Genomic DNA, 26,076 nt, shown 5'->3' with positions numbered 1-26,076 from the left:
GCGTCTAGCATTGATATCAATTCGATAGTTTTTAGCTATCATTAATGCAGAGACAGGGAAGGTAGAGAGAGTTTTCTCGATCAACATCGTATCAGTGATTTGATGTCCACAGAATTCCATCATAGACTTGATACGAAGTGCTTCCGAATTGTAGTCAAGAACTGTCTTGAAATCACAGAAGCGGAGGCTTTGCCATCTCTCTTCTAAGTCGGGAAGCAGGGAATCACGGACGTTGCCAAAACGCTGCTCGAGTTCTACCCATAGCTTTCTTGGGTCTTCCTCATTGAGGTACTCATTTTGGAGCGCGTCATTCATGTGCCTTGTCATGAGAATGATGGCTTTTGCTTCATTAGCCTCTCTCTTTGCTCTATTTGCTTCAAAAGCAAGAGCTTGTTGAGGAGTAAGCACGTCCTGACTTGGCTCTTGGATCGTACTCAGGATCCCATCAGCCTTAAGATGCTGGCGCACATCACGGATCCACTTGTGGTATCCTGCGCCTGTTGTCCCTAGTGGGTTGAAGCTCAACTTGTTCAGGTTACTCATCCTGAAGAACAACAAGAAAATAGGGTTAGTTTCGGAGCGAAAAAGGCTACCACGAAAAACTATAAACTTTCTGAGCGTAATCGCTTTCAAGAAATTAGGGATTTTCTGAGCGTAGTCGCTTCCAAGAAAATCTTGATTCCAAGAGGGGTTTTGGATTAAATCGAAACAATGATGTATGTGGTCGATTGTTTTCTTCTCAACAAATTCTAAGTTTGGAGGACTCTACAAGCTCCAAGCTTGGAGTGAGCACGAACCCCCACAGTTCGGCCTTTTTGGTCTCCCCTATGAAGAAGAAAGGGGGGTAGAATAAGGGATGTTGGAAGTCCCCGTGAAAAGAAGAGAAAAGTAATAAAAACTTCAAAAACGGGAACTTTTAGAAAAGTTTACCTTAAGAATTGACCGGAAAAAGTGTCCGGAAAGTCGCCGGAAAAGTGTCCGAAAAGTGGCCGGAAAATGGCTCGGCAGATCTGCCGGCAGATGCTCGGCAGGTGCTCGGCAGGCTGTCGGCAGGTGCTCGGCAGGGGGGCTCGGCAGCTGTCGGCAGGTGCTCGGCAGGGGGTCTGCAGGGCTCTCGGCAGGTCTCGGCAGGTGGTGTGCAGGGCTCTCGGCAGCTGCTCGGCAGGTGATGTGCAGGGCTCTCGGCAGCTGCTCGGCAGGTCTCGGCAGGTGGTGTGCAGGGGCCTCGGCAGCTGCTCGGCAGCGGTTCGGCAGCGGTTCAGGAATTCCAGAGGCCGGTTCAGGCTGTTTTTGGCCGGTTTTGGAGGTTCTGAGACCGGTTCTGAGCTTCTGGGATCAAGGGCTTTGATATGTGATAGGATTTGGGGGTTTCTTGTAAGGTTGGTAAAATGACCTAGTTCGGATCATGAACTTTCACTACTCTAATCGATTTCGATTCTAATTCTAGAGCGATTTCGTGCTGATAACGTGTTTCAGAGAAACTGAAGAGTGAATTGGTGAGTCTTCTTCTCATATTGAGGGGGTTTATATAGGGTTACAAAGTAGTGTAAATTTGCCCTACATACATTAGTATATTTGCTACACAATTTCTCTACCTCTCAATGTGCATTCCATACAAACCACACATTCTCCACTTCTTAAGTGCATACTCCATGATATAGACATTTTACCTATTTACTACAACACAAAAAAAAAAACGGATTTTTTTTCATTTACCAAAAAGAGAAAGATTCGAAGCATGGATTTTTTTTTATTTACCAAAAAGAGAAAGATTCGAAGCATCTGGTACAGATTAGAACATTAGATGCTTTAGAGCAATAGTCCAGATACATCACAGACACAAAACTACCAAAAATTAAGAGCGAAAATTACATTATATATTACTACCAGAACATTAGAATGTGAAGAAGGCGAAGATCCTAATCACGAAATTCAAATAATTCCGAACGGGAAAAACATGAGGGACAATAAATTAGACGGGTCAAAATAACAATAAGAAGAGAGAAAAAACAGAGTCTAGGAAGACCGAAAACAATAACAACAGGGGGTTGGACAGGTGAAGATTATTCCGGCTTCCGGCAGAGGATCATATGCATCGGAGTGAAGATTCCGGTCTCTCCACCCCTGGTCAAATAGTCAGCGGTGACGAAAAGCATCTCGTGAACATCCACTGTTCCTTTGGGTGCAATCCCCAAGAAGGAGAGCACGGTGACCAGAATGTGGTTGCGCCAGTAGGCGATCCTGCCCATCTTCAACCTAGTCCACCACGGCCCGCTGGGAGGCTTTGCCAGATCCTTCTCCTTCACCACTTCAAACCCTACCCTCTTCGCCGCCTCGGCGATGTCCACGTGGGTCCTCAGCCCCGGCAAGGCGTCGCCTCTTTCGATCCCCTGAATCACCTCCCTGTGTTCCGCATCGTCCCCGTTGTACTTGTCAGTCGTCACCCACTCGTACGAAGCGTACAGCGCTCCAGGCTTCAGAACCCTAAAGACCTCGGCGTACACCTCCTCCAGCTTCGGCGCGTGGCACGTCGCCTCGATCGAGTACGCGCCGTCGAAGCTGTTCTCCGGGAACGGCATCTGGAGGAAGTTGCCGCACACGACCTGGCAGAGTGAGTCGAGCCCGGCCTTGTTGTTGTGCAGACGCGCCCTCTTCACCTGGTACTCGTTGATCGTGATCCCCACGACGTTCGCCCGCGAGTGGGCTGCAATGGCGCGCATGGGCCCGCCAACGCCGCACCCGACGTCGAGGATTCGAGCTCCGGGTTTGACGCTAATGAGATCGACCGCCATCTCCTCGTGGAGGCGCGTGGCATCCTTGTGGGACTTGCCGGCGACGGAGGGGGAGAAGTGGAAGGACTGGCCCCAACCCCACTCGTAAATATCGGTGACGAGGTTGTAAAAGGTGTCTACGAAGTCGGGGACTTTGTCGGAGGCTTCGATCTGTTTAGGGCGACGGAAGAAAGACCAGTACTGATTGTAACTGTCTTGGACATTTTCGGCAGAGATGGAGCCGCCGGAGAGATCTGCGGCCCGCTTGCCCTGTCGCTCGGCTGGGCCGAGAACGCAGACGAACCAGTAGAGCCCACCGGCAAGGAGAGCACCAGTACAGAAGAGGGTCAGAGACTCCATTGGACTTTCGATCTCCGAGAGATGGAAGAGTTAAAAGAGTGGAGAAGAAGAAGAAGAAGAAGAAGAAAGAGGGAATCTCTAAAAGGAATAACATCCTATAATTGGGGTTTTATGTTTTGTTTTATTTTATTTATTACCAATCAAATAGGCGCGTAGATTTGTGCGTGATTCCGGGTGTCAAAAATTTGAACACGTGCAAAAGGCTTGCCCTCCAAAATAGAAACTCTTTCAGTTCACTACTTCACTCTTCTAATTTTCAAAATAAAATAAAAAAGAAGTTCTCTCTATAAAAAAAAAATAATAAAAAAAAATCCCTTTTGGGGACATCCGATAAAAAGAATAAAAACTTGCAAATGAAAAAGAATTCTATGAAGGGGTAATGTTTTTTTTTTTTGATAGGAGTTTGGAACTTAGCCTAGCTAGGAGGCTAACCCCACACCCGGTTTCATTTATTATATTATAATTATAATTTTGTATCGGAAGGGACATAACACTTGAACCCCGAGCTGTAGAGAAACAATTACAATAATCCTCATAGAGAACATCCTGAATAATAGCAGGAGTCTCATCTATCCAAACATCATCAAAGTAAAACAAACTAGCAAGGTGAACCAGCCGATCCGCAACACCATTTACTTCACGGAAAATATGCTGAATTCTAACTGATTAAAAAGCCAACAAGTAATCTTTACAATCATCTAATACTCGACTTACCTCCGAATAATTCTTCTCCTTACTCTGTAGGGCAGCAATTAACAGGGTTGAGTCACTTTCAATATCAACTTCCGACCAACCTTGGTGAATACCAAGAAGAGGACCCGCTCTACACGCCTTTGCTTCCATATTTAGAGCCGAGTGTTCCTGTATAAAGGGTCTAGCAATAACCGCGATGCCCATACCCAAATCATTTCTGACTACCACTCCAATCCCACCATTACCACTATCTGCACGATAGACCCCATCGATATTGATCTTGAGCCTGCCACTTGGTGGATTCTGCCACTTTACCACAGGTTTGCGACGCTTACATTCTGCCCCATCGATATGGAGGGGTAGTGTTGTTGCCAAATGATTTGAGGTTTCTACTGGGATTAATTTAAGGAAATAAAAAATATTTTCACTATTTATTAATGTACAGTACAATATAATGATGCTTTAAATTTAATTAAGTTCAGTTAAAAATTATTGTAGTCAATATAAGAAGTAAACCAACAAATATGATAAATCAAACTAGATTTTCAAATTTAAACTATAATATTTTTGAATGGAACAATTCTTTTTTTGAATCAAGGGAGGTCAGCCATCTTATTAGAAAACAACATTAAGTAGTTCAATGATCTGCTGCAATTGCAGCCAACAGAAAAGATGGTGCAGAAAAGAAAAATTGTTCTTGTCTAAGAGAGCAAGCATACATGGCCATCTGATGGGCAACCGTGTTTCCACTTCTCCCTATGTGCTTCACTCCCAATATAGACTGGGACTCCAAGAGCAAAACCACATCATCAAAAATACGGCCCAGCACCGAAGTGTTGGCTACGCCGTTCATTGGGAGTTGCCTTTGCACTTCCAATGCGTCTGTTTCCAAGATGAAGGGTCCAAAATCTTGGTCCAAAGCAAACTGCAAAGCATAATTACATGCTAAGATCTCCGCATGCTCAGGCGAGTATAAACCCCGCACTGGCCAGGCTTCTCCTGCTAACATTACCCCTTGATCATCCCGAATCACAAAACCTACACCACCTTGACGAGTCAAATGATGAAATGATCCATCCACATTTATTTTCACAATTCTAGTCGGTGGAGCACTCCAAACCGCCTTCCTCCTACTCTTAGGAACAACACGCTTCACATTATGGAACCTAAATTTCCTGTAACCTCGAAACAAGTCCCAAACACACATCAGCAGCCTCACGCTGCTTATTATTCCAAGCTCTATCATTCCTCTCCGTCCAGACCCCCCAGAGTGCAAACAGAAGCTCCCCAAAATGAGCTAAAGAAAGTTCCTGAGCACACCGCTCTAACCAGCCCAACGCATCATCATGTACATTATGAATGCTATAGCATACCTGGGCCAATAAAGAATTGGACATAAGCACCGAACTGGTATACTTATCTAATTGAATCAAACAAATGGATTGTTCTAACAACACTTACTACTATTATGATGAACTGTTCATGTATTTCATAGAAATGAATAACTAAAAGTTCTTCAATTTGATTGGTTTTTTACAGAGCTAATCTTTGTATTACATTATACAATATGAATGGTCGGATTAGAAAATTATAAAATTATTATGCCTTAATCGCAAGAGATGGTGAATATGCTTATTTACCCAAGGGGTGAACCTAAGAATTGTCCTTTTGAATGTGATTTAAAAGTTGACCGTTTGATTGACTATTCAAGATAGGAAAAATATGGCGCTCTTGTGTGAAATAAGAGATGAATGTTTGGTTGGCATATTAATGGATGTCTGTATATGACAGTTGTTAAAGTTGGTAAATTAACATCGTTGGTTCAGAGTCTTACTACCCCCATTCTTTCGCCTGTTGGAAGATCTCTATTTGGAGGACCTGAGACAAGTAAGGTATGCAAACCTATTGTTATTCGTAGTGCAGAAAAAAGACAAGCTAATGAAGACAATGGGTTGGCTTTGGTACCTGTCGACACTAAGCAACAAGCTAAGAGAGACCAGCCCTTCCCTTCTCCAAAAAAGCTACAATTTTTTTATGTCTGATTTATTGGAAGGCAAGACAAGTCCTGTTGCACCCTCCAAGAAGGTAAAAATGCTGGAATTCCCTACCAAGTTCAGTGCAAAATCTCTGGGTTTAGTAGAGACACCTGGTGGTCTGTTGGAGCCTGCAGAGGTAATGATGCACAAACCTGTGCAAGTAGAGCTTTCTGGTGGAAAAAAGAAGAGAGGAAGACCTTTGGGAGCCAAAAATAAAAATCCCCCTAAAGCAAAGAAAGTTCCTGTTGAAGATGTCCAGAGTGTTCTGTGTTCAGGTAAGCCTCCTAGCCCTAGCTTAAAGGGCAAGGAGAAGATACATGTTTTTTTCTTTATGGTTGTAAAGCCTATAAACTATGTAAATGTCTGTCATAGTTATAAGTTCGCTTTAAATAAGTGAGCGATAAGTTCAAATATAGTTGGTCTATCTTTCTATGTATTTTGTCTAGCTGTGATCAACGTAATCTAACTTTTTGAAAAATGCAGCTAACTGATCAGTTTTGAATGCATCTGAATGAATCTCATTCAACGCATTTTGTCTAGCTGCAATTACTGTAATCTAACTTTTTGGACAAACGCAGCTAAGTTAAAATACTTTGTACAACTATAACTGGAGTTACAACTCTTTTGACTAAACTCCAGCAAATATGTTGCAGAACAATCAAAACTGAAATGAAATCTTTTGAATCTAACTCTGATAATAGAAACTTTTGTCCTAGGTGTTGAATGTTTTGTTTTGATTGTTACTCAAAACTGAATGATATGTATGTATATAAAAACTCTTTTACTCTATCAACAATGTATTATAGTTTCTCTTTCTCATTTCACCCTTTCTAACTTCAATATACAGTTCATTTTGAATTTTTTTTATTTCAATTTATTCCTTCCATTGATTGTACAGTTTGATATATATATATATATATATATATATATATATATATATGAATGATCTAGACAAAGTTTTTTTCAAAGTATCTACAAAACACACGATGCTTTGAAAGGCAATCAAACTTCTGTTTTTCAAGAACAATCAATTGGTAAGCAATTTAATTTTTTCAGATTTTAGTATTGGTGTGGAGCTTAATAAATGATAGATTAGAATTCTAAGAAGAATGAATATTTTCTCACTTTCTCTTTTCATTGCAGATTGACATTGACTTCAACAGGTTTCCATTTGAACAGCGTATGAAGTTAGATACATAATCCCTTTCTTTTATTAAGTATGTTACATCTCATTATAAGCTGCCACACCCTTCAATACTTTAAGCCTTCATACTTTTTCTTTCCTTATTTTCGTTGAGTTTCCATTTCGAGTTTTCATAGCTTTCGAGACACAATTTGCAGTTATGCAAATACATACTTTGCTTTTCTTATTTCATAGCAAAAAAATTTAATATAAGACACAAGCTAGCAAATAGGTCTGTTTTATCTTCTTCTCATAAGTTCCCTCTTCACCAACTTTAATTCAGTTGGTTCATTAGAAGAGTTGGTTGTTGTAATACAAACATCACAAAAGGTACTTTCAAACTCTCACTTCATTGTCTTTGCATAGAAGCTAATCCTTGCCTGCATTCATGTAAATTGTGATTTAATTCAAACAAGCCATTCCTGTTTCTTCATTGTCTTAGTTGCTGGAATGAAGACATATAAAATAGTGCATATATTTCGCTGTAAAGGGATAGATGATCTTATCCTTACACTACTTTAAAGTAATGACTGCTTATTAAAATTTCTTTGGTACAGAACATTTGCTTTCAAGAGTGGGTTCTCACTTTCGTTGGCGTATCGGTAAGACAAGCAACTTTCTTATTCAGTGCTTAGTTTAATTCCTGCGTTATCATATCATATTCGTCTATTTTTAATTGCTACAACAATTTGGCTGTGATTTTTAATTGTACCTGTTGCTTTATAGTCAAAACGTTTCTCACTTATCTTTCTCACATATCCATAGCACTCAAATTTTCTGACTCAAATTGTTTTTGTCTCAAATTTGAATAAAAGAAGACCAAGAGCCTTCTGAATTACTTGAATGACATTATTGATTTATCCCTTTTTCCCAGCTTCTGCTCTAAGCATTGTAGACCAGACTCCATGCTTCTTTTCTACGGGGCATATGTCTGGATTAATGAAGTTTTTCCTATTGCTTTTGGATATTATATCCTCAAGCACTGATGCTTTTCTAACAGTTGAATCACCCTGATGAAGGACATGCTCTATATGGTAAGTTATATTCTACTTCACTTTTGCAATAGTCCTGTATCAAGAATGCAGTTTATCAGTTACCCTGTTATTTTATTTCTTTATTTCATATTAGTTTATAGCAGTTCAGTTGTTTTTAACTATCTTTACTTCTATGCTTAACTCTGTACCTAACTCCAGCTTCCGTTTTTATCAACTTTCTTTCTTTTTGTTTGTACTATGACAGGTATCAATATGAAGCTGTCAAGACAATATTCAAACGACCATAAGGAGGAAGACCATCTAAATACTTGCTTCAAGCATTTCATACTATTTTCCTGTGTAAGTAGTTTTTGATGCAAGGACTGATTCTTTTTTCCTTTATATTTAAAATAGAAAGAGGCTTTCCCTAGATATTTCATTATCTGGTTGGATTACCTATTAACAATTCACAACATCACAGTAATGTTGAATAAAGAATCCAATTATCTATCGACAGTGTCTACAGATATCATTCCAAGTTTACTACAAAGAAATTTAAATATATTCATTCAGTTTTAACCAAATATGCACATTTGATTTTCCTTTAGATCATAAGTAACAGCGCAATTGAGTTTTGTTCATATAGTCAGATTAACTGTGAAATAATACTCAGAAAAGCGGCTTTGACATAACTAGATTTTCATTATCCAAACGATTAAAGATTTACTTTTCCAATATGCATGTCTGAGTGCTTTCTCAATATGTTAATCTAGACTTAAGTTACTGAATCACATAACAATTCATTGTACAAACAGTTGGGTCAGTCTGAAATTCAGTGGGTCTAACTGAAATAAACAAGTATGTTTGACAACCTGCTATTAATTGGATAAAGGTTTTTAGTTTTTATAATTGTTGGTGAAAGAAAAGAAAAAAAAATTATCTATTTCATACCTTTTCTGCTCTTTTTAACAGAAGTATCTAATATTCTCTCTTTTCTCTTTTCATGTTGCAGGTATCTGAAACCTTGAAGATATAGTAATGCATAAATATTAGAAAGCAAAGTATGGCAAGTACAGGATTTGATTTCTTTCTTTCTTCACTGCTTTTCTTTGTTCTACATAAATATATTTACCAGCTCTTATTCCAAAAAGAAATTTGCATTATTTCTTCATTCAATTCCTCCTTTCTTTAAAACTAACCATCTGTACAAATTCCTTACAGGTAATTCAATCCTCTTTGAGACTATTATTTTCATAAATCCTACTATCTCCTACACTCAAGAACCTATCCATCCAAGCCAGCCAACAAAATTTAGCTAGGATTATGAATCAGTCCTACCAAAATGTAGCTGGCTGCCTTGGATGGATTGGTTCTTATTGGCTCTAGCAGATACTACCATCTAGTATCAATGTAAGTATCGTATATGCTGCATACATTTTTCTATTAGCTACATTACAAACAAACATCAACTATAATAACATATTCAACATTATTTTCTGTGTTATACTCATTCTGCAGATGGCCAAGACCTCCCTTTCTGACCGAACCCAAAGGCATAGCTTCTGCCAATGCATCTGTCGAGCATAACAAGAAGACAATGCTTCAACATGTAACCTGTAATCAGTATAATAGAATAAGTATCCATTGTTCAGTATAATAAGTTCAGTTGAGTTATGGAATTATTTCTATGATTTTCTTTCAGTTTTCAACTTTCAAAAGTTGATTGTTGCTGTGCTTATTGTGCGATTTTTCTCAGGTGATGAAATGACGATGATCATATGGACATCAATCAAACAAAAAGTATGAAGATTCGTTCTTTCCAATGTGAACTTCGTTTTTGCTATGGTTTGGTGTAGAATTTTGATTTGAATTCATGGGAAATTTTTTGCGTTTTGCTATAATTTGATTTGTTTGTTTGATTTTATTATGGTTGTTTCTTATCACAGAAAATTAAAATTTGCTCAATCTGAACAATCTTAATCTGCAAAGAAATTATGCTACTGAAAAGCATAAAATAGAAATAAGGTATCAATCAGTCTCTTGCTTTTTCTCCTTTGTATAAACAATTTCAAATCAAGCATGTGTCTGCTATTTCGTTTAGCATTATTGTTTAGCATGTGTCTGCTATTTCCTGCATCAATATATTCATGTGTCTCATTTCTCAAGTACGACATCGTTTAAGAATAGTTTCTGTGCAGCTTCTGATATATATTGCATCAATACTGTAAACTCTCAGTATACAAAATCGTGCTAATACTCATTCTTTAAATAAGGTCAAATATTTCATATTGTGCTTCAGGTTTAATTCATTCATTATCAATCTATTTTAATTCCTGAGAACATCTACATTCAACAATTTTATAAGAACTGGTTGCTTTGACACAGTTTATAATAGCAATATTGCATTCAATATATAAGTATACATTGACGTTCATTGGTATGTCTTAATCTGGTATTAGAGATTCATTGTATAGAATATTTGATTATTTGTCAGAATTCAAATACTCTGTTTTCAGATTATGAACAAATGGTAATCTAATCTAGCTAATGTAGTCCAGGTATTAGTAGGTAATTTGATCACTTATCTAGCTATGGATGAACATTTACTGCATTGTTTGTCAACTTTTGAATCTATGGTTGATTGCTTGAAATTGAACGTAAGTTTTAGTTTTTGTCTGATATTGGTAAACTGCATTTCTATAAATATGTAAACATTTAGTTTTCAAGAGGTTTCTGCTGTATGATTGAGATATCTTCTGTATGTAAATGAAACAAAAATCTGGAGAAGACCGAGATGCAGTTATGAATATGACATTGTTTGTGTATATTGGTCGATAATAATGTACTTTTGTGGATTCTGTATCAGGGCATTGAAAAGAGGAACTGATAAAATTAGAGAGCAAGTTAATGGTGGTCGAGATGAAAAGAAGAAATTAGAGAATGCGACGGAGGTAATCGTTGGTCTGAATGAGGATAACGTAAAGGAAGATAGCGTGTTTCAAGGTGTTCGACCCTAAGAAGAAGATTGCTGAAAGTGTTGATCTCTTGAAATTTAGCTAACGATTCCATTGGAACACCCTATCTTCCTCCAAGTTATCCTCATTCAGATCAACCATCACCTCCGTCCCATTCTCTCTAATCTCTTCTTCTCATCTCCACCACCATTGTTCTCATAGATCATACTATCTCCTAGAGTCAAGAACCAATCCATCCAAGCCAACCACCAAAATTTAGCTAGGATTATGAATGAGTCCTACCAAAATTTGGCTGGCTGCCTTTGATGGATATGTTCTTTTTTTTTTTTTAATAGAAGTTGATTTTTATTCAATAATCAACAGCCAATAGGTCATAGCTTACAAACTTACATAAGAATTCCGGCAAGAAAATCCGGTAAAACCTATCCAAGCTAAAGCAAACTAATTAACATCATTGAGAAGCTCACAATTAAGCGAGCCTATCCAAGAATGACCAAGCTTCGCCTCCTACGGAAAGAAATCATTCAACTATCCCTCCCTTGCCAATCACGCAATTGTGGTACAAGGAAGGAACTAGAAACGTCATAGAAGACTCATAGAAACTTAAACATCCTCACACAGGCTCTAACCCCTAGCCAGAACAATTAACCAATAAATAGCTCCTTCTCATTCGAGTTGGAGCATAAATGCACACCTGCATTATTACCTTCCGTTTTTGGAGATAATATATGTTTTGCTCGGCGTACATACGGACGACCCTTCTTCTTTTGAGCTGTCCCCATCGAAATTGGAACCTCCACCAACTCACCAAGGTGAAACTCCGGAGGTATAAATGCCAAATTAGGTTTAAACACCTTCTTTCTCACACCCAAATCCAATTTTCGGCTTTTCCCAGCAGCAAGCCCAACAGAAAGCCCATCAGACCCCTCCTTTTCAGGCCCAAAAGACTGTAGCCCAGATTGCATCTTAGTCAAACCTGCGGTCAACCCTAATTCAAAATTAGGGTTTCCAGCCGGTTTTTCCGGAACTGCAACTGCATTGCTTGCAGCCCCCGACGTCGGTCCACCCTCAGCCACCACATCCTCTCCAGGCCCCACCGTCACCAGACCCAGCTCCGTCGGCGCCTTAAAGAGTACCTCCGGCCCCACGACCACCGCCACAGACTCTTCTGATCCGGGTGCAGAGTCCAGACCACGGCTCAAGTAGTCACCTCGGCCCGACACTGCCAACAAGGGCTCCTCCTCCACTAGCCTCCCGTCACAAGAACCACCCCCATGGCCGAAGAAACCACAAGCTGCACACAGCCCATGGCATTTCTCATACTGCAGCTCCACTGTCACCGAAACAACCGGTGAAAACTCAAACATCCGTCGCGGCCAAATCCTCCGGCGGACATCTTGAATCACACGGATCCTCTGGACAGGATCCTTTCTCAGCACCGCTCCTTGGTCAACCTGCACGAAGTCCTCCAAAGCCCGTCCGATTAGGGTAAGAGCTTTCTCATTTCGCATCGCAATCCGTACCCTTTCACAGCCACCCACACCTTAAGGAGATGCAGCGACGCCGTATCGAGGGCAGAGATTTCGTCATAGTCTGCCAACAACAACATGGAGTTGTTATGGAACCAAGGACCCCCAGAGAGTACTCGATTCTTCACCTCCATCTCCTTAAATTGATGGATATGTTCTTCGCTCTAAGAGATACTACTATTTATGAAAACAACAAAAAACGCGAATTCTATCAATGGAAGTATCATACATGCCACACATTTTTCTATTACCTAAATTGCAACCAAACATCAATTACATTAACATATTAAACATTATTTCCCATGTTCTACTCATTCTGCAGGCCATTCTCACATTTATGATCGTGCTCCACAAACCAGATTCCAAACCTCTCTTTGCAACCAAAGTAAGATGACAACAACACCTGAAGCTAGATACAACAAAAAATTTCACACCAGTCCAAATGTACAAACCAAACCAAACCCTTTGTACTATATAACATTACAAGCAATAATATTCTTATGTATAAAAATAATTACTTTTCTAAGCAATTAATCGATAATAGTAAATCCCGCAGCAAAGCGCGGGCAAACATTACTAGTAGAGATGGCAAACAGGCCGCTAAGCACGAGCACGGCACGGGCTCGACACGTTTAAAAGCTGCCCGGCACGGCCCAAGCCTATTACTGGCCTGGCACAGCCCCAGCTCGTTAGTAGCCTGGCATGACCTAAACACGTTAGAATAACAGGTCAGACTGGGCCTAGGAATTGAATATTGGCCTATTGGCCCGACTCGGTCCGAACCCGTTATGGGCCCGGCACAGCCTGAGCACGAAGTATTGTGGGTTGGCCCGTTACAAACACAAAATTTCATTTTGTTTTTAAAAATATTAAAAAACTACAATGATGAGATTTGAATATTAGACTTCTTTATTCAAAATCTCATGAGAATTCCACTAATGCTATTTTATTAATGTTGTCGAAATAGTGAAATGAAACATTATATCCTTGTTTTGACATAAGTATTTTTTCTAAATATTAAATATATGTTTATTTATTTTATTTTTTTGAAAAGGAGTTGATTGCATTAGTAATCAAGCCATGAAACAGGCCAGAGTTTAACAAAACTTACATAAGAAATTACGGGACAAACCGGATAACCTATCTAAACTACAACTAAACTCATTAAAGTTTAAAAGGACGCTCGCTGAACAGCAAGCCTAAACTATGCAAGAATAATCTCGCTCTCTAACTAAACTCATTTAAGGTAGATGAATATTTTTTCCTTAAATATATGTTTATTAATAAAGACTAATCTCACAATAATACAACTATAGAATGAAAGAAAAAAAATGATACTAAATCTTCATTTTATTAATAAAGATTAATCTCACAATAATATACTAAAAAACAATATATTTTTGAGTTATTTTTTCTTTCTTTCTTTCTTATAGTGGAATATAAAAAATTATTAGAAATCTTAAAAAGCTAAGATTTAAAAAAATGTTGTAGAACTATTGGCCATTGTCCGATGGTGGGCCTATCCTGGGCCTGAGTTTTACTCTAGGTCCAAGTCTGTCACATTGGGCTGGTAATTTTAATTTCTGTTTTAGTTTTATTTGTTCGAGTTTGTTAGTATTGTCTCTCCTTTGGCGTGAAATAAGTCCTTACATATATTTTATAGGTTTAGTCGGGTTAAATGCCTATGTATGCACTCTAAGTGTCTTGTCTGGCCTAGCTAGGTTACGATCCATTGTTAAATAGTTGCAGCCTCCTAATGGCAGGATGAGACTGAGTGTCGTCAGATTTATTTTTCGGCGGCAACATAGTGGGAAAACTGTGATTTTGATAATTATGCTTCGTTGTAATCAAGTTATCTTTCCGGTATGTCACCGTTCTGTCAAAGTAAATAGAGTAGCCAGTAGAACATTTTTTGCTAATTGGTGCTTGTTTGAATACATGTATTTTGTAGAGACTTCTAATATTATTTTAGGATGTTCTCTAGATGCTTATTGTAATAAGGGGTTTAGGCTCTATGTCCCCCCTTTGTATTCAGCAGTTTCATTAATCAAGGTTTGAGGACAGCCGCACCAGCCCTTATTTAAAAAAAAAAAATGTTGTAGAACTAGGCCCGAACACGGCACGAAGCACGACTAGTAAAATAAAAACGACCAAACCTTTGTACTAAATCACTCGGCTCATCACCAAACTCTTGAATGTAGCCTACCCACCACCAAGGGCACAACCAATTCCATCCACCTACTACCAAAACTAACACTCTTTTCTCTCTCTCCTCATTATTTACTCTCTCCATAGCACCAATCCTCCAACCTTATTATTAACGGATCGATCTAAATTTGTTTTGGAGCATACAACGTTTCCACCCAGGTTGCATCGGAGATTTCAAGGAAAGCAAAATGGGTGGCGATGGAAAGGTCTTCACTTTGGCTCAGGTCTCCGACCACAACACCCCGAAAGACTGCTGGCTAATCATCAATGGCAAGGTTCTCACTTTTTCCCATTTTTCAACATAAAGCTCTCTCCTTTTTCTTTATTCTTGTCCGACCCAACTGAATCTGAAACAAGGAAAGGGAAATTTGAAGGCTTTGCATGTTGGTTTGTTCATACATATGATCAAGTTTGACAATTGAGACATTATGGATCTTGTTTGCTTTTGATTTTTTGTTCTTGAAGATTTTGTTGTGGTGCATGTTAATGTTCATGGGCATAAGCCAACCCACAAATTTGTGTTAATTTGATAGCTCAAGCTTTAACTTTTTTGATATATTGCTGGAGTTTCCACTCGTTTTTGAATTGTCAATCATTGGTTGACTTCTTGTTTATGGTTTGTTCTCTAAAATGGTCAGTTCCAATCAAACTCTTTAGCATTGATTTATAAGAATACATGTTCTCCTTGGATCTTAGATGTTGCTTCCAGCAATATCAATGCCTATATTGTCACTTTAGTTAGGTTGTCAATTCTGTTCTGTCTTCTTAAGCTTTGTGATTTGGCTAGAGATATATTGCCCCTCTGTTGAACTCTGCAAGTGTTTTCGTAAACTCTGTACTTTGACATGTTATTGTAGTCCATGTTAAGCGATGAGACTCCCTCTTTAGTGATGGACTGAGTAAAAGGATTACTAAGATGATAATATTTCAGATCATCTTGTTTTGTTAAATTTCACAAAAGAGAATTAAATCAGAAGAGAGTGTGGTCCATTATCTTTCAGAACATCGGGTTGGGTTCAATAATGAGATTCCATAATAGTTTTGACTCACTAAATAGAATCAATCTGAAGAGCTCTTTGATCATAATATTCACATCATCCCCATCAACCAATTGTACTTGTCTAATAAAAAGCACTGAAAAATAGTCTTCTTCTTAATATATTTCTGCTGTTTTACATAACTGGAAAATGTTAATTTTCAAGAAGTCATTGCTTTCCTTCTATGGTTTGTGAACATGGTCATAGGGTGTTGGACTTTAAAATAGTAAAGATAACATTCAATATTTTTTGTTTGTCTTTTCCTTGTAATATAAGATGGATGCCATAAATGTGGTGTTTAAAGATCTAAGCCAAAAAGATGTTACTATTCTTCAAAAGTATTTAAAAATAACTATAAGTAATGCTCGTTAGCTTCTTTTGAGTTTTGATTATGTTTTCTACAAGGTTATTCTGGTTTAAATCTAATCATTACTTAAACAATTCCAATTCCAGCTTAGTTGTATTATTTCACTTTGCATTTAGCTGTTCTAGGTTGGGGTGAAGATGAGCATTCAATGTAGATCTCAACGGCCTTTTGATTTCTTGCAAAGCTTTGTATTTGCTTTGGAGTTTTCCTTTGTGTCATGATGTTATCAATAATATTTTTATGGATTCATTAAACTAACTACAAAACAGTACTATATTTGTTGCCTTTATCATCAAGCCAGTTTATTTGTATCGTACGCTTAACTGGCCAAATGTGCATCTCCAGGAAATAGATGTTTAATTTAAGTCTTGAACAGCTTGAAACAACTTCGCTAAACACTAACCTATATTATGTAGCGCTGTCCATGTTTTCCAGCGTCAAAAGCTGGTCTGCTACCTTTTAGCTGCCAATTATATCATGTTCTTATTGCCAAATTATTTCTTGGATCAGGTTTATGATGTGACCAAGTTCTTGGACGACCATCCTGGTGGTGATGATGTTTTGTTGTCAGCAACAGGTACGTAGTTGACTGAGATATCTTCCAGAATGATATTTTGACTTTTATCTCAAATTAGCAAGCAAGTGAACAATTTCATTGAATATTTGATTATCTTGCTGAATTATCTTTACTCAATTGGATGATTAAATTGTTTATAATGTGGTATCTCTATAATTATCATGCTGTAATTCCAGGACTGCTTCAAACGAGTCCATAAAAAGGGTGTGACCTTAATAAATTAAGTTGTTTTGTGAGACCCTTAAATGAGGAACAGTATTTCCAATTATAAATCAAGTGTGAATGGCTATGATGCATTTCACTCTCTTTGCATCTCAGTTATTAATGAATAAGTAGTGTGACATCCCTCAATGTTGTTGATCCCGTTGACTTCGCCATTCTCTTAACATGATCTACAGTCTGCGATGATCTGATGTCTGTATTTCCCAACTGAAATTGGTGTGCATGGGTGCATGCATATGCACACATGTTATATGTGTACATGTTTTTTCTAGTCTCTATGCTCATCTTTAGATACAAGAGCTAATTCATGTTTTTATGTGCCAATTCAGGGAAGGATGCAACTGATGATTTCGAAGACGTGGGTCACAGTGAGAATGCCAGAGACATGTTGAAGGACTTCTATGTGGGAGAGATCGATGCCTCTACTATCCCCAAGAAGACCACATACACTCCTCCCAAGCAGCCTCAGTACAATCAAGACAAGACTTCAGAGTTCATCATCAAACTTCTCCAGTTCCTTGTTCCCATTGCCATATTGGGTTTGGCTTTTGGCATCCGCCTTTACGCCAAGTCATCTTAAGACTCTAGTCTTCTAGATTATGTTATTGTGTCAGTTAATTAAAATTATTAGACAAATGCTATTGTGATGACTCACATATTTACTACTTGATTAGGTTAGCAATCCAAGACTTGCTTTGTTGTCTCTCTTTGTTTTCTTGCATTTGGATTGTTCTTTTACTGGAACTCTTTGATTGTCTTATCACCTCCGTGTTTGCAGTTATTTACCTCCCCTAGTCCATCATGTTTCAATCAGTTAATACAACTAATAGTAAAACTAGACCGGTGCACTATGTACCGTTTTCTTTCTTCATTGAGTTAGAAGGAAATGGAGAATTCAAACTCTGTCTTGGATCTGGGGTGTACTCTTATAAGCCTACAAGTGGTTGAGACGTGACAGCATATAGCTCCACAGTTGATCTTCAAGTTTGAAATCCCCTTCCCCAAGTCATTTTTTGGTTAGAAAATCAGAAAATGTAGAAGGGTGACTCTTTTAAGAAGAAGCCACTGCTTTATCTTCCGGTGCTATTCCATCAGGTTGGTCTCTTCCTTCCTCTGGGTAAGTTTAGATCAACTGTGATATGTTGGGAGTGGATCTGCAGGAATTGGTGTTATAGCTCATGACTCCAATGGTTCTGTGGTGGCTGGGAAAACTAAAAGCTCGGCATTGGATCAGCTTTACAATCTTGAGGCTTGTGCAAATCTGGAGGGTTTACCCTTAGCTAAGGAAATTAATCTTCAATATCACTTTGGAATCTGACTCTGAAGTCTGAACATCTATATAATGCAGTTGTGAGGGGTTATCCTGCTGGTGATTACCCTCTTGTTAAATGCGTCAGAAGGGCCAATCTGGGTTTGCTGAATTGTATAATGTGTCTAGTGAAGAGATCATCGAACACAGTTGCGGATTTGCTTGCTCGGCAAGTGAAAAAGGTGATGGATTTGGAGACTACTGAAAGGAATACACTATTAGACTGTAATCACTGTTTTGCTGCTGCCTACTGTGCAGTTTTTAGGAAAGTTTCATAATGTTAAAAAAAAAAAGGGAGAGAAAAGAAGCACGACTCTTCAAGTACACAGGAGTCAAAATTGAAAAATCCAGAGCTTATGGCTAACTTTAAAGGCAAGGGTATGGGAGACCCATCACCAGAAAGTACATGCACCAGAGCATGGAAAGATGGGGTCGGCGGTGGATCCATTCCAGGCTACTTCTCTTTATGTGTAACCCTTTTAATTTGGATTTTTGAAATCAACCCTGAACCATGCATGTTCTGGAAGCAAATCACAGCATGATCCCCACTTCTGTCAAACTTTTTTTCTGCTCCTGCAAAGAGCATTGACAGTGATATGTATCCACCTTGTCCTCAAAGAAATTCTTTAAGATCTAGACGCAAAAAAAGTTGGAAATCTTCAAGATAAACGAGGTTTTGTAGGTAGGAGTTTGAAAACAGAAAGAAAAGAAAGAAAATTTTGATTCTTTAACTTTTGATGTCGTCTCCAACTTATTCTCCAATTGAAGATTTATGTGGTATGACACCGTAATACATCTTATTTTATGTTTGATTATGTAGAATAACCTTTGGATGTGTGTAGCTTAGTTTTCACATTGCATCTCATTGTTTAAAAAGTCTCAACTTCCTCATCATAGTAAGGGAAAAAGTAGCATTTTGCCACAGTAAGAATGAAACACCACCACCCGAATATCCCGAATTATTTACTTGCAAATTACCAATAGTAAGATTAATTGTTCAGCAAATCTGCAGAATTTTTCACAATTATTAACCATCTAGCATTGTGCTCGAACTTGAAAAGATTCAGAACCATGATGGAGAAGGGATTACCAAATCTTTTACCAAAATTTGTCTTTGACTTGCTGGGGTATATAACACAATAATCATCTCAAACACAGTAGTAGCCTGGTCATGATATCTAAAGCCTAATGGGACCTAGGTTTTAATATTGTTGAAGAGCATCCTATGGTTGTCATAATCATTGATCAATGCAGAGGCTAATCATCAATGCTAAGTAGTACTTCTATTTGTAAATGCATGGGTACCTTGAGCATTGATGAGATGGGATGTTTTCAAATTTAAAAAGCAAAGCTCAGGAGGGAGGAGAGGAGTGGACAGAGCCTCTGCAACAGTGATTCTGTGACTGTGTCCATGTGTGCATCAGAAGGAATACTGTTTACAGTTTACAGTTTACAGTTATACAGTTTATAGTTATATATGCAGAAATGCCCAGACAGTGAATCATCCCAGTTAATAAGCAGTGGTATTGGCTCCTCCAGAAGCATGCATATTACATGATAACATGGAATGGTACCCTACCAACCCCTCAGCCTGTCTCATGTGCTCGTCTTCAATTCTTTCAAGTTCATCATCCACAGTTCCACACCAACCTCCACCGCCACAGATTGATGAAGGAAATTATTAGTGGAATTGATGGGGCATTTTCTTTGGTGGGTTGATTATGTTATTTGAAAAAGCATTTCTTGCCAAAGGCAACATTTGACTCATAAGGGATTTATGTAAAATCTCTAGTCGCAAATTCAAAGTTATCATGAAATGAAGACATTTACTTCAAAACAAGTTCACACATAAATGTATAGTAATTCTAGATATTCGTTTTACTATTTGTTGTTTTTAAAGTGTAAGGAATAAAGACAAAGTATTCAACTAATTGTCTAAAAAAAATTAAAGAACATTAAACAAAGCAAGTAATCTAATATGAAGAAATTTATGAACCGCCATTGTATAACTGTAACCAATGCTCTGGCTAGAGTCCAACTTCTTTGTTGGGGTTTTCTCGTCTTCATTCTGTGGTAGAATCATCACATTCTTGTGAGGGTGTATATCATCAAATATCAACTCATAAAGACATGAGCAAACAAAAGTAGGTACAACAGTATCCAATTTTCTCAAACTAATTGGTAATTGTATAAGGGGGAGGGATTGGTTAGAGATAATTCAACCATAAGATTCTTGGAAAGCATCATTTTGCTTCTTTATTTATTCTTATTTCTTAATGTGACTCACTCCAACAATTCTTTTTTGGATTGTACAAATAAACACCAAAAAGGCCTGGTGCATGTGGGAGACAACTTCCTTGTTTGGTCTTCCATTGGTAAGCAAAGCAATGAATACACACTTGAATACATAACAACAATAATAGTCCTTCCTCACTCCATGAAAACCAGAAACGCTTTCATTGGAAATTGAAGATTCCTCGGTTTCATCCAATACCATTTAAACCGTAACAACCACCATCATCTTTCCTATCACTCCTAGCTTGTGATTTCAAGTGCCTAATATTAACACTTAACGATGCTTGTTATTCCTTCTAAATGAGGCAACATATAGCACCTATTGCATTGCTATCGAAACCTACCAAGTTCTGACTCCTACTTTTCTGATGCAATCTCCAACTTTATGAAAAATTGAAAATCATCACAACGGATAAAGTATCAGAATGTAAAGTTCAGTATCAAAGTAGGTGCTTTTTTCTTTCTTCATTCTACTGTTTATGCTGCAAAGATTGGCACTATTAACTGAAATTTGTGTTTAGAATTCTGGACTGAAATTTATTACCAGCAGAAAGATAAATGAACAAGAAATAATCCCTAGAACTTGACTATACACAAAATTGAGGTTTGATCAAAATACATTGTAGGGTTGTATCTTACCCTAGTAAATGACATTTAGTACGTATAAACCGTGTGATCATTAAGACATCTTTGTGCAGCCTCATTTGAGGAAAATCTGTGGCTCTGCGTTACAGACTTGAGGTTTGGATGCCTAGCCTAGCGGGCCGCTAGACTTGTTTTTCCTAAAACGCTCAAAACGGAGACATAAACCTCATAACATAAGCTAAAGGATGTTCTACACTGTCATCTTATTGCATACAGTTCTGCATCCAGCAAATGAATGATCTGCCTTGCATATTGTTAAAGCAACGAAACTCAGTTTCAAGCAACAAATGGTTGCAGTTCACTTCCTCACTGTCACAATTTTTCACCCTCTCGACTCATCCGTCCACATTAGAATTCAGGAAGATGGAGGTTACAGGTTACTTAGTAATCTGTAATCTCATTACACTCACTCAATTTAGTGTTCCACGTTTCTGGTTGGCATACAAATTAAATTTTCAAGTGCATTGGAGAGGAAAAGATTCTTGCAATACATAACCACCATAAAGCATCAAAGGTACCCTACCACTACCGTCAAAAGCACCAAACGAATCACCCGGGGAATATAAGAAAAGAACAGTTGGTACTTAATAATGTTGCTCAAGAACAGTGATATAATATGTTCACATGGAAAATATTACAACATGAAATGAGGGAAAAAGGGACATATTTATTCCAGGAGTTTCACTAAAGTTGCATCAGTACAAGTATAGACAAAGAAGGGAGGAAGAAAGTACAGTGCAAGAGAAAAAGAGGACCAATCTAAGTAATTTTCTGTACCACATAGATTGACCACCTAATCGACTCAGCCTAACCCTAAACCCTAAACCCTACTACATCCCGAACCCTCTTTAATTCCCTTCCTCCTCTCTCACATGATCTGTTAGACAAAGGACTTTGATTTGTATCTGTTGTGTACTCATAACATATGTTATGTTACAGACCATTAGTCTACACATCTTAGCCAGTCCTACTTCTTTACAAGTAAAAGAAGGGCAATGGAAAATAGAAATAGCACCATCACCACAACTACTAAAACTAAAACCTGCTAGTTTAGATATCCTAAGCCCAAGATCAACCCAGAATGGGGAGGAAAGGAAGCCCTGACAGAGTGCTAGTGTGTCTTCTAAGGATCCAATTTCTCCCATTCATAACGTCCTGGTAGCGGCTTATCATTCACAGGGTCATAGTTGTATCTGCAGATAAACCCACAATAGTAACATTAGATTGAATGGTGACAGAACAAAACCATGCTTGTTTTTGGATAATATGCATGGAAATTCAAATTCAAACTTGAAGCAGTTTAAAGTAGTTAAAGAGTAATAGTAACTTGTCAATGAATTGCTTCTGCTGCTCTTCTTCAGCACCAGCAAAGAACTCATCCATGTCATGTGCTGTTGGTATGTGTCTCTGTGATGAGTTCTGTACTCTCCGGTTAGCATCTGCTGAATTAGTAGGCCTAGTAGTAGAACCAGGGGTTCTGATGGTGTCTGGATCCCTTATCAAGCTGCAAGGTGTAGATTCCCTTGTGGTTCTGTCATAAAAAAGTCAATCTCATTAGATATCACAACCAAGCAAGCCAAGCTAACATAAGATGACACAGAAATTCATTAAAAACAGCATACAAGTTCTGCATCTCAAATGGTGGTCAAATATAGGTAAGCTTAATGCAAGAACATCACTAACAAAGTGACTGTGAATTCTAATTTTCAAGAGCAAGAGCTTTTATTCAGGAGCTACAGACAACATCTAATATTATCCTTATTACTTATCCGACTCAAACATGGAGGATATCTGACATGTATGGTCAAGCAAACAGGAGTTGGCCAACCATATGCTGTAATAACTCAAAAATATTGCAAGATGCATTCCTGCTACCACATGGTATGGAGAAAATTTTCACTTGACAGCTTTCCCATATTTTTTTACTGAAGCTCTCTAACTTGGGTCCCCCCCCAATGAATCAATCGTTTTATATCCTGTATCTTTTCTCTGTTCCCAGTATCAAACAGACACTGAACTGTTTTCAATCATTACACGTTCAATGCATCAAAAACCAGTAAACAGATACTTGCCAAGATTGCTATTATATGCCACATGATCCAAGATGCAAAATTCTGTACGTAGATTTGTAAATTGAGGCGTTGAAGAGATTAGGTCCTATGCTCCAAGATGAGTTAAACAATCTGAACTGTATTGAGCCATAGATATCTAACAACTAGAAAACACAAGAGATAACAGAATTATTTTAATGTTTAAGAACCATGTTTGCAGAGCACTCAAAAAAAGATCAGGGCATAAACACTAAAGTTTGAAAAACAGAAGCTCAAAATAGAAAGATAATGCACTCAATTAGCAATCATGTATAAAAAATTAGGAGAGAATGACATGTAGCGAAAACACTCGAATTCGTAGATGTCTTCATTTTCCAGTGGAGAGGAAAACAATAGAAACGTATTAAAAGACAACCTGGTAACAGTTGTGAAAAAAAACATTGCTAGGGAAAATTAAATCTTGTTTTTCATGAAACCAGTGAATCAAAAGTCCCAACTTTTGTTTCTTAGATAAACCTTTCGCTCTGTTTGCAACAGATAACTTTTAGATCAAAAAATTAGTTTTCATTTGATTTCCTCAAAGAAAACAAAGAGCCAGACAAGTAGTTCTATCAAGCTATGCTACTAAGTCATACATTTCTTCTCCTCTTTTCCTAATTCCAGTGCTACCAAACAGTACATGCAAGACAACCCAAAAAGAAAAAGAAGAAAATCCTTCTTTCGAAGAAGGATTACAATCCAGTTGTAAAATGAGAAGGACAAAAAAAAAATCTCTGTTCTCTCAGCAACCAAAGAGGATATAATGATCTAAAGAAGAGCGAAAAAGAACAAAAGCAGCTTTTCTTAAAAGAAAATCCATGATCAAACAGGAAAGTAATGCAAAAGCAACCATCAAGTTTTCAATTTACAAACTTTTTATTAGCTTTTCCCATAGCTGAAAAACTTGCAATTAGTGTTCAATTCAGTAAAATTTTGACTCAAAACTTCAAAATCCATAAAAATTAAATCTTAAATACTCTTCTATTTCCTTTAATTTCTCATCATTTCAAACAAACCCTAAAATGAAATAACCACCCGACGGTTTAAATTGAACAAAAAAATTCCAACTTGATCAGAACACTGAAAAACCCATATCCCCCATTTTTCCAATTTCCTTCATTTCTTCGAAATTTAAAAAGAAAAAGAAAAATTAAAAACACAGAAAAAAAAAATTAAAGCATATATCCCAGAGAGAAAACCCACCTCTCTCTACCTTCAAACTCGGGCACATTCTCTCCGAACGAAGCTTCTTCTGCATCACCGAAATCACCATTTTCGCCATTATTATTTTGCCCCTCTTCGGGCGCCTCTTCCTTTTCCGGCGAGCCCTCGTCGGCGGGCGGGTTAGGGTTTTCCGGCGTTGGCTGTTTGGGAGTGTGGTGGTGGTGGTGGTGCTTCTGCCTGCGGGGCTCTCGAGGCGGGAGAATCGGCGGGTGCTTCTGGAGGCGGCGGCTGCGGAGCTGGAGATAGGAGGCGGAGGAGGTGGTGGAGCGCTGGAGAGCTAGGGTTTTGGCTCGGGTGCGAACCCCGAGAGAGGCGGCCTGCGAGACTTCCATCACTGCCACGTCACCGGTGGCCTTGGACTTCCTCATGTACTTGCCCATTCCTCTTTCTTCTTCCTCTAGTCGTCGTTATTTCTGGTTAAGCTCCTCTGCTGCTGCTGCTGCGTCTCATCGAGTCCGGAGAGAAACAGAGAGAGAATTGAAAAATTGCAAAAATTAGGAAGGAGAGAGAAGAGAAAGAAGGAGAAGAAGAAAGTGAAGGGTGGGTGAGTGGAGGGGTATTTGTAATTTTTCTCTCAATTACTCTTTTCTCAATTTCTCAATTTCTCTCTCTCTCTCTCTCCTTTTCTTCTTCTTCTTCTCAACTTTTTTTTTTTTCTTTTTCTTCTTCTTGTTTTTATTACAAAGCTTTTTTCTGTTGTTGAGAGATCATTCTGTAAACATATATAGGGGGATGATGCATTTTGGATAAGATACAATGAACAAACCATGAATTTGCTTCTTTATTACTACAAAGGAAATCTTTTATTGCCAAACTTTGTCCACCTTGTATTTTCAAATTATTACCAAAAATAGCGTTTTCAAATTATTACCAAAGCAATTTGTTTTTGAATTACTACCACAACTAATGATTAAAATGAATTATTTCCAAAATAGAGTGTTTTCAAATAATTACCAAAAGAAGATTTATTGAATAGAAATTTAAATTTTGGTTAAGTTAGTTGTTGTACTATTCTCGAGCACTAATTACGATCTACTATAGCAGTTGGCGTTTTTTTTTATCCAAATAATACCAATTACATTGGTTGCTTAGATTCAGGCGGAGGGAAAATTTGGTTTGTTAAAAGGTTGAGGAAGTAGGTTGGAGCAATAGACTGGGGTAAGCGATTCATGACGGTATTAGGTTATTTCCTCAAATTTGAACCAATTCCGTCATTATTGTAGTCAGTTTGATGCAGTTTGGACACCAACACTACACTAGCAGTTTGGATCAATTTTAGGAAAAAAAAACAATGCATGTTTGTATTTCAAATTATTACCAAAAAAATAGTGTTTTCAAGTAATTACCAAAATAAATTTTTTGAATAGAAATTCAAATTTTCGTTAGGTTAGTTACTGTATGATCATTGAGGGCTAATTATGATTTACTATAGCAATTGGGGTTTTTTTTTTATCCAAATAATACCAATTACATCGGTTGTTACGATTTAAGTGGAGGGAAAAATTGGTTTGTAAAGGTTGAGGAAGTGATAACTGGGGTAAGGGATTTAGTACGGTATTAGGTGATTTTCTCACTTGAAAT

At 38.0% G+C, this 26,076-nt stretch overlaps 4 protein-coding genes across 4 annotated transcripts; 1 reads left to right on the top strand and 3 right to left on the bottom strand.

Annotated features, from left to right (window-relative positions):
* Nucleotides 1–1,894: 1,894 nt before the first annotated feature.
* On the bottom strand, nt 1,895–3,218 carry LOC112196080 (24-methylenesterol C-methyltransferase 2). The gene has a single exon (XM_024336379.2). The coding sequence runs from the start codon at nt 3,129–3,131 to the stop codon at nt 2,064–2,066; it is 1,068 nt and encodes a 355-aa protein (XP_024192147.1). The 5' UTR covers nt 3,132–3,218; the 3' UTR covers nt 1,895–2,063.
* A 1,243-nt stretch (nt 3,219–4,461) lies between these two features.
* On the bottom strand, nt 4,462–5,070 carry LOC112197206. Its single transcript, XM_024337808.1, has one exon. It carries the CDS (start codon nt 5,068–5,070, stop codon nt 4,462–4,464), a length of 609 nt encoding a protein of 202 aa, XP_024193576.1.
* A 9,649-nt stretch (nt 5,071–14,719) lies between these two features.
* On the top strand, nt 14,720–17,695 carry LOC112200840 (cytochrome b5). Its single transcript, XM_024341847.2, has 3 exons — nt 14,720–15,004; nt 16,644–16,710; nt 17,262–17,695. Exons 1-3 carry the CDS (start codon nt 14,918–14,920, stop codon nt 17,510–17,512), a joined length of 405 nt encoding a protein of 134 aa, XP_024197615.1. The 5' UTR covers nt 14,720–14,917; the 3' UTR covers nt 17,513–17,695.
* Nucleotides 17,696–21,828: 4,133 nt separating this feature from the next.
* On the bottom strand, nt 21,829–25,040 carry LOC112200114 (cyclin-dependent kinase inhibitor 4). The gene is made up of 3 exons (XM_024341130.2): nt 24,475–25,040; nt 22,509–22,712; nt 21,829–22,374 (listed from the first exon to the last, which is right to left on the bottom strand). Exons 1-3 carry the CDS (start codon nt 24,873–24,875, stop codon nt 22,305–22,307), a joined length of 675 nt encoding a protein of 224 aa, XP_024196898.1. The 5' UTR covers nt 24,876–25,040; the 3' UTR covers nt 21,829–22,304.
* Nucleotides 25,041–26,076: the final 1,036 nt, after the last annotated feature.

The sequence above is a fragment of the Rosa chinensis genome, chromosome 4 (assembly GCF_002994745.2).
Source record: "Rosa chinensis cultivar Old Blush chromosome 4, RchiOBHm-V2, whole genome shotgun sequence".
Taxonomy (NCBI): domain Eukaryota; kingdom Viridiplantae; phylum Streptophyta; class Magnoliopsida; order Rosales; family Rosaceae; genus Rosa; species Rosa chinensis.
This window is presented reverse-complemented; position numbering and strand designations above follow the sequence as displayed.